General features: G+C 45.8%; 1 protein-coding gene across 1 annotated transcript in view; it reads right to left on the bottom strand.

The window, feature by feature from the left end:
- ITGA9 (integrin subunit alpha 9) overlaps positions 1-12,399 on the bottom strand; it is a 347,247-nt gene that overhangs the window by 74,328 nt on the left and 260,520 nt on the right. Inside the window, exons 19-20 of the mRNA XM_043885509.1 lie at positions 7,950-8,036; positions 4,581-4,660 (exon numbers count right to left, since the gene is read on the bottom strand). Coding sequence (XP_043741444.1) covers positions 4,581-4,660; positions 7,950-8,036 — 167 coding nt within the window. The remainder of the gene's footprint in view (positions 1-4,580; positions 4,661-7,949; positions 8,037-12,399) is intronic.

Genomic DNA, 12,399 nt, shown 5'->3' with positions numbered 1-12,399 from the left:
ACTGGTCTATGGACACAAGACTAGGAGATGAAATTTTCACCGTGGTGTTGTTTGCATCCCTCCTTTGACACCTTAGATTAGCCCTGAGTGGGGCTGGGAGGTAGGTGGAGTTTCCTCTTTTTGACAAGGAAAGTCTCTTTCATGTCATATTTCCTGCCCAAATGTTCCTTCTCAGGAATATCAGCTGCCTGAGCTGTTGAGAGACCCAGACAGCACATTGATAGAGAGTTTTCTGTGGATCCCAGAAACAGCAGGAAAATGACAAGTTTCAGGTTTGAATAGGCATCTGCTCCCCTTTATTAAATCTATTGTGTACTCTCTCATTCTGGGCAAGCTGCTGCACTGTACCACTCCCTTCCTCCAAAACTATCAGTGTCTCCCCACTGCCTGGGGAAAGCAGTTGAGACCTCCTGGGCACTTTGTGGCCCAGCCCAATCTCCTCTTTCAGCCCCACCTCCCTTTTACTGCCCAGGTACATTCTCTGCCCTTCCTCTGAGATGGTCAGGGATCTCCACCACACGCCAAGGCCCACCTGTGCTGTGCCATGCACATCCTCACCTGGGCTTCTTCAGCCTGAAAACAGACTCCTCTGTTCAAATGCCACCACCCCAGTGAAGCCTTTCTGGATTCTAGCAACGGGAACAAAGCCTACCTTCTCTATGCTTTGCATGTATCTCTGTTATATCAAAACCATGAATGATGTGATCATGAAAATAGTGTGAATAAAAAATAATCATGTCTTGCATAATTTCAAAGCTTGCAAGCCCAGCCAGTTGTAATTAGAAATGCTACATTCCTCCTGTGGCAGTGTCACCCTGACAAACTGCACTGGAAAGTTGTGCAGGATTTGGGTGATTGCTGGGCTATATTTTAACATCCACTTTGGTTCTCATTTCCACCTGCTTTGCATAGCCTGTTGCAATATACAGAATATAATTAGCGTTTGTTCAGTAAGTCCCACTAGTGCGGAACTAAAGGCCAGAAAGTCATCACCTCTGGAGTCAATGCTGGGTATGACAATACACGGTAAAGAGGGTCAAACAACCACTGTGATGTGCTGCACTCTCAGTTTTAGAAGAAAGAACACTCTCTAAAATATTAAAGAAAACGCACCACCTCCCAAAACTGGGAAAGTGGCATTAAAAGCAAAAATATGCTAGGGTAGTAGCAGATTGAGGGGCTCTGAAAATGTATGCTTCACAGTTGTTCCAAAGGGAACATTAATCTTAATTCTATGAGTTTTAAATAACATTGAGACTAGAAAGGCCTCCAGCGAAAAAACAAAGCCCTACCAGTGCCTCTGCTGTCTACTGTTGGCTTATACTGTATTTTTTGGGGCCTGACCCAAATGCAGAGAGACTTCAGGCTTTGGGGGCAAGGCCATTAATAGTAAGAGGCAAGATAGAACTGTGGGTGACGTTGAAAGATTCAGCACTTGGGAAGAATCTTAGTCTAATCTTTGGGTAATTGATGTTTTAGTGAAAATTCAAGAACCACTCAAGCTGGGGTGAGTATGACAGTGTGTTAAAGTTCAAGTTTTGGCTGAGGTACAACAGACGCCAAAATTCAGAGGAAAGCACTAACCCAGGATTTACTATGTCTGGTGGCAAAAATCCAAGCTGTAACATCACGGATGTAACAGAGTTGGGAAAGGAGGATTCGTGGAGACATGTTTTGGAGAAAACGGTCCATAGTCAGGGAAGGGTGACTGCTTTTTAAGTCAAGTTTTAGGGACCCTGTTCAGGACAGTCAGACGCAGGCCTCAGAAATGAAAGGGGAAGAGGCTGCTGGCTCTCCCCTCCTGACCCCACAAGGATCGCCTGCCTTTCTAGAGACTGTCAGGGGTGAGACTCCTGAGTGGGATCTGAATATGAGAGTCAGTGTGAGGTCACCTTGGGTCCTGGCCCTGGGCACAGTCTCGGCAGCAGGAGCTGAAGGCCTCTCCAGCTGCCTAGAGGCTGAGGTTGGAGGATGTGATGAGGGGGGACGCACAGGTGAGCATCCCCAGGTGGGGGGTGGGCAGGCAGGGGGAGGGTCTCCAAAGGAGAAGAGTCAACTCCAGACACCCAGACTGACTGCTCCCAGCACTGCCTGTGTAGTAAAACCTTTCCTGTTTCCCTTTGACCTCTCACAACCCTGGCTCTGAGCCTGGAGGGCTCTCGGGTAAAGGAGGAGGGCCAGTGGAAGCACCACTGGAGGAAAGCTAGACAACCCACAGAAAGGCTACCCTCCTCCAGCCTTGCCTTGGTGGAGGGTAGGAAGCCTTAACTTGCAATCAAGTTTTGATGACTTCATGGGACAAGACACTTTGATTATGGATTAATGAGTTATTTTGAGGCTTGAAGTGACTATAGGACTTTGCATTAAACAAGAGTGAGCTGAGAACACAGAGGACTGTCCTAGACTGTCTCCGAGAACCAGAAATGAACAACCCTCGCCAAGTGGGCTTAAAGAGAGTAGGGATGAAAATGAAGTTGCTTTATGCTTGCCAGCGAGTGCACCGTACTTGATGGATGAATCATAATGCTGCCGTCTCCCTCTGAAATTTATGTTCATTTGTTCATGATCCAACCCCTGCAGCCAGCACACTGCTCCCCAAGAGCAGGGATTTTACCAACTTTGGTCCCTGCTGTATCTCCCCTTGTCTGACACAGTGGCTAGTTATAGTAAGTGCTCAAAGCTTTTGTAGAATGAGTGAGGGGCGGTGCCTGCTCTGGGCTATTCTGCATCTGCCTCCATCTCTGGACCAACCCCGTCTTGACGTGGTTTGAGATGGAAGACTCTCTCTCACTCATCCCTGATCCCTTCTCAGCTCCCACTTGGTGCTTTAAACTCGATGGACATGCACAGGGTCGAGAGGAGTGGTCCAGAGCTGGACTCCTTGCTTATTAACCAGGCACGGCATATGGGGGTCAGATGCCCAGCTGAGCTGGTGCCCGTTATCCTGCATGATGGGCTCACATCTAAAGAGACTGGGAGATGACCTTCTCTCTTAAGTCAGAATGTGGGACCAGAATGGGCTCGAGGGTGCTGTCCTCCTCAGAGGAAGGCTTGGGTTGAGCACCTTCATTTCAGATTTGACCATGTGGTTGGGGGAGGGGCCTTAGTTTGACAAAGCTCAGCCCATGGCCTCACTCTGCACCCCAGATCCTGCGGGCCTCCAGGCCCGGCTGCATGCTAACCTGTGGCCGCGTGACTGCCTTGGCCTGGCTGACTTGTAGCCGCTGGCTCTGCGGTCTGCTCACCAGTGTCTGGCCTCCCTGAGTCATGAGATTCCTGGTTTTGTTATCTCACCACCTTTCTTTTCTGTGCCTTTTGCCTGACCTTGCCCTTCTGAGTGTTTGGTTCAGATCTCCAGACCACCTCTGGGATGGACTTAGGCCTCTTGGCATGACATTTTGGCTTGAAGATTAAGGCAACTAGAGATAAAACATGATAATTGAATGCCTGATCCTTAATCAGACTCTGGACCAATATAATAATGGCTACACAGTCATTCTTGGGACAATTAGAAAGTGGGCTAGAGATTAGATAATAGCATTGCATCAGAGTTATATTTCCTGAATTTAATAACTATACCAGGGTTATTTAAGAGAATGGCCTCATTCTTAGGAAATACACATGAAAGTACTCATGGGTAAAGAGGCATGATGTCTGCAAGTTACTTTCAAATGATTAAGGGGAAGAAAAACTATACACAGGAAGAGAATAACAAAATAAAAGGGGCAGAGTGTCAAGCTTGAGTGAATCTGCAGGAAGGGTGTTCGGGAATTCCTTGTACTATCCCTCGCAACATTTATGTTAAGTTTAAAATCATTTCCAATTAAAATTCAAGTAAAAAGGTTGCCTATCCAAACTATACAGTCAAAGCTTGTGTCTCCCTATTCACCCACCTAAATACCTCTCCTTCCATCCCAGTCAAGCCCTACTGAGATGGTAGGTACTTCGAGGCAAGTGTGGATTCTGGCTTGTGTGGGCAGTTTATTAGCCTAAAGTCCCTCACAGGCACCTTGGCCACACTGGTGTGTGTGAGAGAGAGGCAGGAGTGCAGTCCTGAGGGAAGACATCACTACTGCACATCCCTGACTATCTGTCCACCTGGTTCCTAGAACAAGCTCCCTCTTGAGGACTATCTTTTGGGGACCTCCACCAACAGGCTTGGCCGGGACCTCAGGCTGCAGGTGCCCTGTCCCTGCCCCAAGGGATGCTAGTGCACGCTGACCACACACCACGAGAAGTGACTGACCACAGCGAACCCACAGACATCTGTGAATGATTCCAAACGCGTGAGTTTGGGCCGGAATCCTGACCTCTCCGGGCCAGTCTCTCCTTAGTTGTAAAATTGTTACCTCTGACTGGATGATCCCCAATTTTTCCCAGCTCCGTCTGACCTGGTGTCTGCACAAGCAGAAGGACCATCCCTAAGAGACCCAATTCCATGCAGTGATGTGGGGCTTTATCACTGAGCTGTTCCTTCCTCCTTGGAGTTTCAGGCATCATCACCAAAGCATGACCAGGGCATGACCTTTCTTGGTCCCATAAATCTCTCATCTTAGAAAAAAAATTTAAATCCCTCTTACCTCTGAGCAGTAACGATGAAGCTAAGAACTTCCTCTTCCCCAGACAGGTGGCTTGTATCAAAGATCACGCTGAATTCATACTATGGGAAAAGAAAGTGACATTTGGCGCTAGCCAGCATTCCAAACTTAAATGCTACAGTCTTCTGCAGTTTATGACCTCTGGATGCTCATTTGCACGACAAGCTTTATGGTTTATGCATCTCTTTCTGATGGTCAGGCCAGAGAAACAACTTTAGCAATAAAAACCAGCCCAGAGCCCACTCTGGCGAGAGGCATGCCATCCTTTTCAGCAACTGAGGTTCTCGTTAGGAAGCAATATGCTTGAACTCTTAAACCAGGACTTCCTAAATTTCACTCACACACCATCATCCCAATTTTTGCCACATCTGCTTATCATATCACCTGTGATAAGTACTTTGTATTTTTATTGCCTCACTCTTTCTATTTAAAGACTATTTTAAAGAGAAGAATTTATATCACTATCACAGATGGGAATCCGGGATCACTTGCCATAAAGAGGAGGTCACCATAAAAAGAAATAGTGAAAACAAAAAGATGTTGAATTCTGTTGCCTGCTGAAGGCTCTGAGCCTAAGGTCTACTCTATTTTGATAAAAGGGAGATAAACAAGTGATAGAGACATTGTAGCGCTACTGGAGGTTAGGATTGAAAGAGTGTTGAAAGGGCAGTAGCTTTTTCATTGTCAGTCAATGCTATTTAGCTCTGTGTCCGCGTATCACCTAAAATCATCTCAGGTGTTGCCAGTGGTGACCATCCTCTGATTTGGGGAACACCTTCTCAAGCAAATGGTTTTCACTGTATATACATCGGGCAGTTGTGGGAATGGGAGAGGACCGTTTGGGTAGAGCTTATAGAGCCAGGCTCCACCACAAATTGACTGTGTGTGATCTTGGCCAGATACTTGATCTCTGCATTTCAATAAAAAGAAGAGGGTGGACAAAATGATCCTTAAATTCCATCAAGTTTTGGGAGTCTACGACTTAGGTAATATCTAAATATTTGGGTTCTTTTATGAAGAATTCTAGGCAATGGTCTAAATTTGCAACACTAGATTCTACTGAACTGACTGTTACCTGAAAGTAATGAATGTTGGACCATCAACTAGAGTGGACACTGGACATCCCTTTCTAGACTTTCTGTTGTGGTGAGACCTGTCAGCTTACAGTGAGGGTGGGGAATGGAGACAGAACAGGAAACAGAGCTGGAAAACACACATGATGGGAAAGTCAGGGGTCTTGTCTCAGCAAAGAGTTTGACCCAGTGGGAGATCTGAATTAAACACTCTAAAGATCAAAGTGAGGTGAAAAGCAAGATTTGGGCACGAGGCCAGAATGAGAGCCAGCGGCCTGTGAGAACAGAAAGTCAGGAACTAGGCAGGCTGCTCGCGAGAGACTGAAATATATGGCCAGCAAAGTAAGCAGATAATGTGGTCATGAGGCTCAGCAGATGGTCGGAAGTCAGACAACTCACAGGTCTAAGGGACAGGGAAGGACAAGCCAGGCTGCGGATAGAGGGAGCCCTGTCCCTGCTGGGTTGCTTCTTGGGCTTTCTCCAAGGACTCATCCCCAGACCCCCTGCCTCCAGGTTCAGCCTTGCTACAGGTGTTCACTTCTGTATGTGGGAGGAAGGTAGTGATACTACCAAGTTGGAAAAAAAATCCAACGTTCAACATCCATTCTTCTGTTGGCTCAATGACTATTTTGAGAGCTAATGAATTCTAACGAAATTTAGGTCCCAGAACTCAAGAATGCTTTATTTTTGTTGTATTCATTTATTCACCTTTTTTTTCCCCCATGGGAAGTGATTGATCCTGGATCCATCTATGATATTGTTATTGTTTAGTGGCTAAGTTGTGTCCAACTCTTTTGAGACCCCACAGACTGTAGCCCACCAGGCTCTTTTATCCATGGAATTCTCCAGGAAAGAATACTGGAGTGGTTTGCCATTTCCTTCTCCAGGGGATCTTCCCAACCCAGGGATCAAATCCACATATCCTGTGTCTCCTGCATGGACAGGCAGATTCTTTACCACTGAGCTACCAGGGAAGCATCTGAGATATCCTTTCAAAGTATCTTTAAAACTAGCAAGATGCATCTTAGGTTTGGGATGGAGGCTGGATTTTACAGCAAGATGGCTACTTTTAAAGTGTTTCAATTAAGTCTATTTCTTGTTGCTCAAAAGATTTCAATTAAATTTGGGGGGGGGGCATATATTTTACTACATACAATGGTGCCTAGGGCTCAGTGTCCTTCTCCTACATCCTCACCCTACCTGGGATCTCATGGGACTTGGCCCAAATTCTGCCAGCTTTTTCTAAACCGCCTCTTGAGGTTTCCCTTCTCCTGGGATGAATGTGAACAGAATGAGGATCAGAGCCAGAAAAGGGCTGAGGAACCACAGAGATAACAACCACTGTAGATTGGAGTGGGCACATTCAACAAGACTGAGGGGTTCAAGAGATTTGCTAAGAAATGAGCAAACCTTCCTACAAGAACGTTCTAACAACTGGTTTGTAAAACAGCTAGTATACATTGGGAACAAAAGGCCTTAGAGATTAAAATGACCCAATTTCATGATATAGGCAGGATAAAAGGATTAAACTTTCTTTTTTAAGTGGAGGAAAAAGGTAGACAAAGGAACATAAAATTTCCTTCAAATCATAACAAAGAAAACAGCCTCCATTTTAAAATGCAGCCCTGCTTGGTCTTTTAGGGTCTAGTTTTGCCTCCAAAAATCACATCTACATGTTTGCATCTTTTTAAAATGATGCCACATACTAGAATGCTCCATGAATCTCCAAATCAGCTAAACCATATTATTGTTTGAACTTAGAAAATTTGGCTCCTTATAAATGCCAGAGTGACTGTAATTTCTTGAATTCTTCTGAATAAATGATTATGTATGTTTTAAGAATTTTAAGAGGTCTCTTCAAAAAACAATTGTGAGTGCCCAGAGGAGTGGCAGCCAGGACTATAGATCACTAGCCAGGACCACATCTTCTCCTAAGTGGTCTCAGGGACTCAAAGTGGCATGCGATGTCCCCCAAAAAGTATGTTAGGCCAACCAGATGGTGCTCGACAAAGTACAAAGGCCATCGTGTGTGTCTCACATTTGAGGCACGTCATGTGGACCACGGGGAAAGACCACATGTCCACGGCCACCCTGGAGTGGACTTAGAGATGGTCATCGACGTGGCTGGCTGGACCCAGGCGGGACTCGGCTGGCCACCCCGGTTGCTGTGGGAGGCGGGGGTGTGGAGGAAACCTCAGGGAGGCAGCTGGCAGAGTCAGTGGCTGATGGGCTGGGCTGGAGGCTGCTGCCAAGGAAGTGTCCCGTCCCTGCCCCTTACCTTTGACTTTGACCTCATGAAAGGAAATCCCACACTGCATTTGAGGAAGTCCAATTCTAGCAGTTCACAGGAAATGCCCATTTCCTCCTGAAAGACAAAAAGCGTCAACAGATGGGCTGGATGCACCAAGACAGTTGTGTGTGGAAGGAGTCCCAGGCAGGCAAATCCAGACTTTAGCAGACACGGTTCTTCTCTGGGAAAGTTCTCAGACAACGGTCACTTGGCTGCACTGGAACGAGGAACCCCTGCCAGGCCAAGTCCCTCGTCCTCCTCTGACTGCACACCTCCCCACTCCTTTGCCAGAGGTTCCCTGGGAAGACAAGTGCAGAGGACAAAACCACTCTTCATTCTTAACCAACCCTTTGGTTCCGAACCCTGATGTTCTCCCAGTGAGATGGGCCAGGCCATTTGTGAGCTGGATGTCTCCTTAGGTTTGGATTCAAAGGCATCCAAGTCACCTTTCTGACCCTTTTCTCCTATGAAGTGAAATGAGGTGAAGTTGCTCAGTCGTGTCTGACTCTTTGCGACTCCATGGACTGTAGCCTACCATGCTCCTCCATCCATGGGATTTTCCAGGCAAGAGTACTGGAGTGGGGTGCCATTTCCTTCTCCAATGCCCAGACCCTAATCCTGTCTCTCAAGATCTTAGCTGAGGAAAGACAAATGCTAAGACAATCACACCAGGGAAAACACAGGGATTCTTTTCACAGTCTGAATCAGCGAGGGCTGAGCTGTCTCCCCAACAAGCCTTGCCAGAGTTGGGGTGGGGGCAAGGAACAGGAGGGAGTTCCGAGCGTCGCCGGCCTGGGCTGGACTCTACAGACAGAGGCACTAGGAAACCAGGGGAGGCGCCATGCAGAGCCGCCGTCTTTCCATCTGCACCCACGGCTTACAACCAAGGGCAAAGGGAAGCAGGAGGCTCTTCACAACCCACAGGGCCTCTCTGAGTCACTGAGGCAAATCAAGACTTCTGAGGGGAGACAGTGTTTGCAGGTTTTGGAAAAGGAGAAGGCACAGGACAAAACTAGCACTGGCTGAATATCTAGAAACTGGGGCACTGGAGTTCAGTGAGGCTGTGTGACTTCCCCAAAGTCGTTCTGGGTTGACTCTAAAAGCTGTCTCCTTCCCCTTTGAAAGCCCCAAGTTTCTAGAGGGAATGAGCACAGCCAACACCACAATGGCTCCAAAAGGAACCAACTTGTGGAGATTCTGGCTCTGAAATGCCACCCATGCTTCCTCCTCCCATTTCCAAGAACTGTACCTTTCAGCTCAGACCAAGATTTCCAGGCAGATGGGTGAAATAAAAATTTTCACTATATGTCCAATGAGGAAAAAAAAAATGTGAGCACTTACCATAAAATACCTACTTAGTTATAGGTTACACAGCATATGATTATACTAATGTATTATGAACATGATCAAACAAAAAAAGTGGAAATAAAAAAATAAATAACTCATCTGTGAGATTAGAAGTCAAGATAATAATTGGGAGGTAGTAAGTGGAAGGGAGTTCTTTAAGTGCTGGGGTTTATTATGAAAATTTGGTTAATGATTTATGTACTTTTCTCCATTTTCTAAATATCAATAAAACTTTATTTATAAAATAGCAACAAAACAACAGCAATACAAACAAGCCCAAATAAAAGGAAGCAAAAGATAGGAGATATATAAATGTAAAAGCAAATTACAGCCTATCTTTCAGTATCTGGTCTAGATATCCAGTGGGGATAACTGACCTCAGTGATTTTCAAGTTTCCTGATGGTTCTCCATGTTCTTAGTCCGCACCTCTCATGCAGTGGGTGTGGGCCCTCCTGCATTAGAACTGGTTTGGGAGCATTCTTTAAAAATACAGATTCATGGGCCACACCCAGTGGTCTGAGTAGATAATTGAATAGCCTCTGAATAGACTCTGAGATTGTGGGGCCTGAGATAAGCACTTTCAATACATGATTAGGTGATACAGTAAGCGTTCTGCTCCACAATGATTTGGGAGCCATTGCTATGAGATGTCCGTTCTCTGGTCCATTCTATAGGCTGCTTAAGGAATCTTCTTAAAATGCCTTTCTCCATTGTGAACAGAATAAAGCTCAAAATCTTAACTCTGGCATCCAATTGGCCCCTACCTTTCTGAGTATATATATCACTGTTCTACAAATACCCTTTTCTTGGTATCATTTTCACACCTTTTGTCTAAGTTGTTTCCACTATCAGGATCACCTTTCTTCAGCTATTCCTCCAAGGTTTTCTTCTCCCATCTTGCCCCAACACTAATGGGTGATAAGTTGGCATATATAATATGGACATGGAACAGGATTCGGAATGGACCCCAAGCATGGACTCCCATGATCAGCACTGAGGATACAGGTCCGAAATTACTCTGGAACAGAGGAGCCCTCCGTTTACTTGACTTTGATCTAAGACTGCTTCTGATTATCTGAGAGTTGCTGAACTACCTTAATTTTGTTAATTCCAAAAATGCAAGAAAATAACATTAGTCCAGCATTTATTGCCTTATTCCAAGTCTCTCTTCCACTCTACTCAGTCTAACAGAAATGAAAATTCTAGCTGGATATTGAGGTGGAGAATAAGCAAAAAGAGCGAAAACCAAAGACTTCTGTCGGAATGAGAGTGCTCAGCATATGGTCATGACTCAAACACTCTTGGATGGTGTCACAGGGAGGAATGTCACGGATCAGCCTTCTGTGCCTGCCAGCACCAGCCCAGCCCTCCCGTGGCTATGTAAGTCCTCTTGACTGAACGGTTTTAATTCTATTCTCCACTCTCCACTGCAGCAATTAGGGAAAGAGCCTCCTCTTCCCCCTCCCACCCTCAGAGCATGGGCTTCTGCATGTAGATGGTGCAGGTGCTGCACCCAGAACCCCTTTGCTAGATGGCTTCCAGTCCCTGGTTGAATGGGAACTGCTTTGTCTGAGAGGTTATAACATCCTTCCTCTGCAGCCTATGATTGACATGGGTGCAGAAGGCCGCCCCTTTGCCTCAAGGTGAGACCAGCTGTGCTGTGAGACTCATGTTCCAGAGCCCCCACTGGAACAGGCTGAGAGCACATCCCTGTTTGCCTGTGTTCTCTGCCCTAGGCTGCTCCCTTATTCCTTTTCTCCCAAGGGCATTTCCGTACTAAATCACTTGCACAGGAATCCCCGTCTCAGGTTCTGCTTCAGCGAACCTGACCTCAGACAATACTCTTTACAGATGAGGCTGCTGGTACCGAGAGCTTCTGGAAAGTGCTGGGCATCTGTTCCCAGGTGGGGAGAGGCAACAGAACGGGAACCCTCACATGCTAATGAATGTTGTTCAAATTCATACCCACCAAAGGAAGACTTTCTAACTGCAGGTTATATGGCTGCCCCCTTTAGGGGAGCACTTCACTTTACAGCCCATCAGCACCTCCTTTGCTTTAGTTTTAGATCCAGCCTGGGCCATGATCTTAAAAAACAGGGTCATTATGAAGCCAGGTACCAGACCTCCCAGCCCCCTCCCTGTAGTCAGGCAGGTACCCTGGAGGCACAAGAAGTCTCAGGGAAATTTTAAAGATGTATTTGGGGTGATATGGCTAAACTAAGCCTGGTTTCAGACAGCATCAGGAATAGTGATCTAGCTGGGGAGAGAATGCTTATTACCTCTGCCAGGCACTTGGTAACCACCAGGGGGTACATGAAGAGATTCTAGGGACCACATTTCTCCTTGGCTCTGACTCCTTTCATGTTCCAACCATTGCTCACATTTGAGAACTTCATCTTCAGCACTACTGCAAGACTTAGGATGAAGAGCTCTCAGCTAATGGGGAATGTGGATCAGGGGACTGTCTACCCTTTGTCCCTGACTGCCAGACAGTGTAGAATCTGATTACTCAATTCAAATGCACTGAAATCTACTGAAACCTTGTTGTAAAGCTCCAGGCTGTCATGAAATCAATGAAAAGTGATGCACAGAAACTGCTCAAACCACTTAAAGTCTCTGATATACCTAGATCTGATGGAATTACTTAACAGTTAAAAAAGTCAAAATTATCCTTGGATGATAACACTTTAAGATGTTTCAAAAGATAAGGATTTAAAATTAAAAGATCAAAAGAAGCCTTTGGGGGAAAATATACCATCATAAAAAACAACCTTTTAGTGATTGTCCTCAAAAAAAAAAAAACAAAAAAATGGCAAAATAAGAAGTAAAGAATGTTACCTTATGATATAACAGGAATAGTCACATCCAAAAGCTGCCTATCTAGGGACTCCCCTGGTGGTCCAATGGCTAAAAGGCCTCACGCTCCCAATGCAGGGGGCCTGGGTTCAACCTCTGGTCAGAGAACTAGATCCCACATGCCACAACTAAGACGTGGCACAGCCAAATAAATAAATATTTTAGAACAAAAACAAAAGCTGCCTATCCAGCACTCAGTTACTTCTTCTGTTTCAGAAATTAATGCACTTATAT

This window comes from Cervus elaphus, chromosome 24 (assembly GCF_910594005.1).
Source record: "Cervus elaphus chromosome 24, mCerEla1.1, whole genome shotgun sequence".
In the NCBI taxonomy this organism is placed as follows: Eukaryota; Metazoa; Chordata; class Mammalia; order Artiodactyla; family Cervidae; genus Cervus; species Cervus elaphus.
This window is presented reverse-complemented; position numbering and strand designations above follow the sequence as displayed.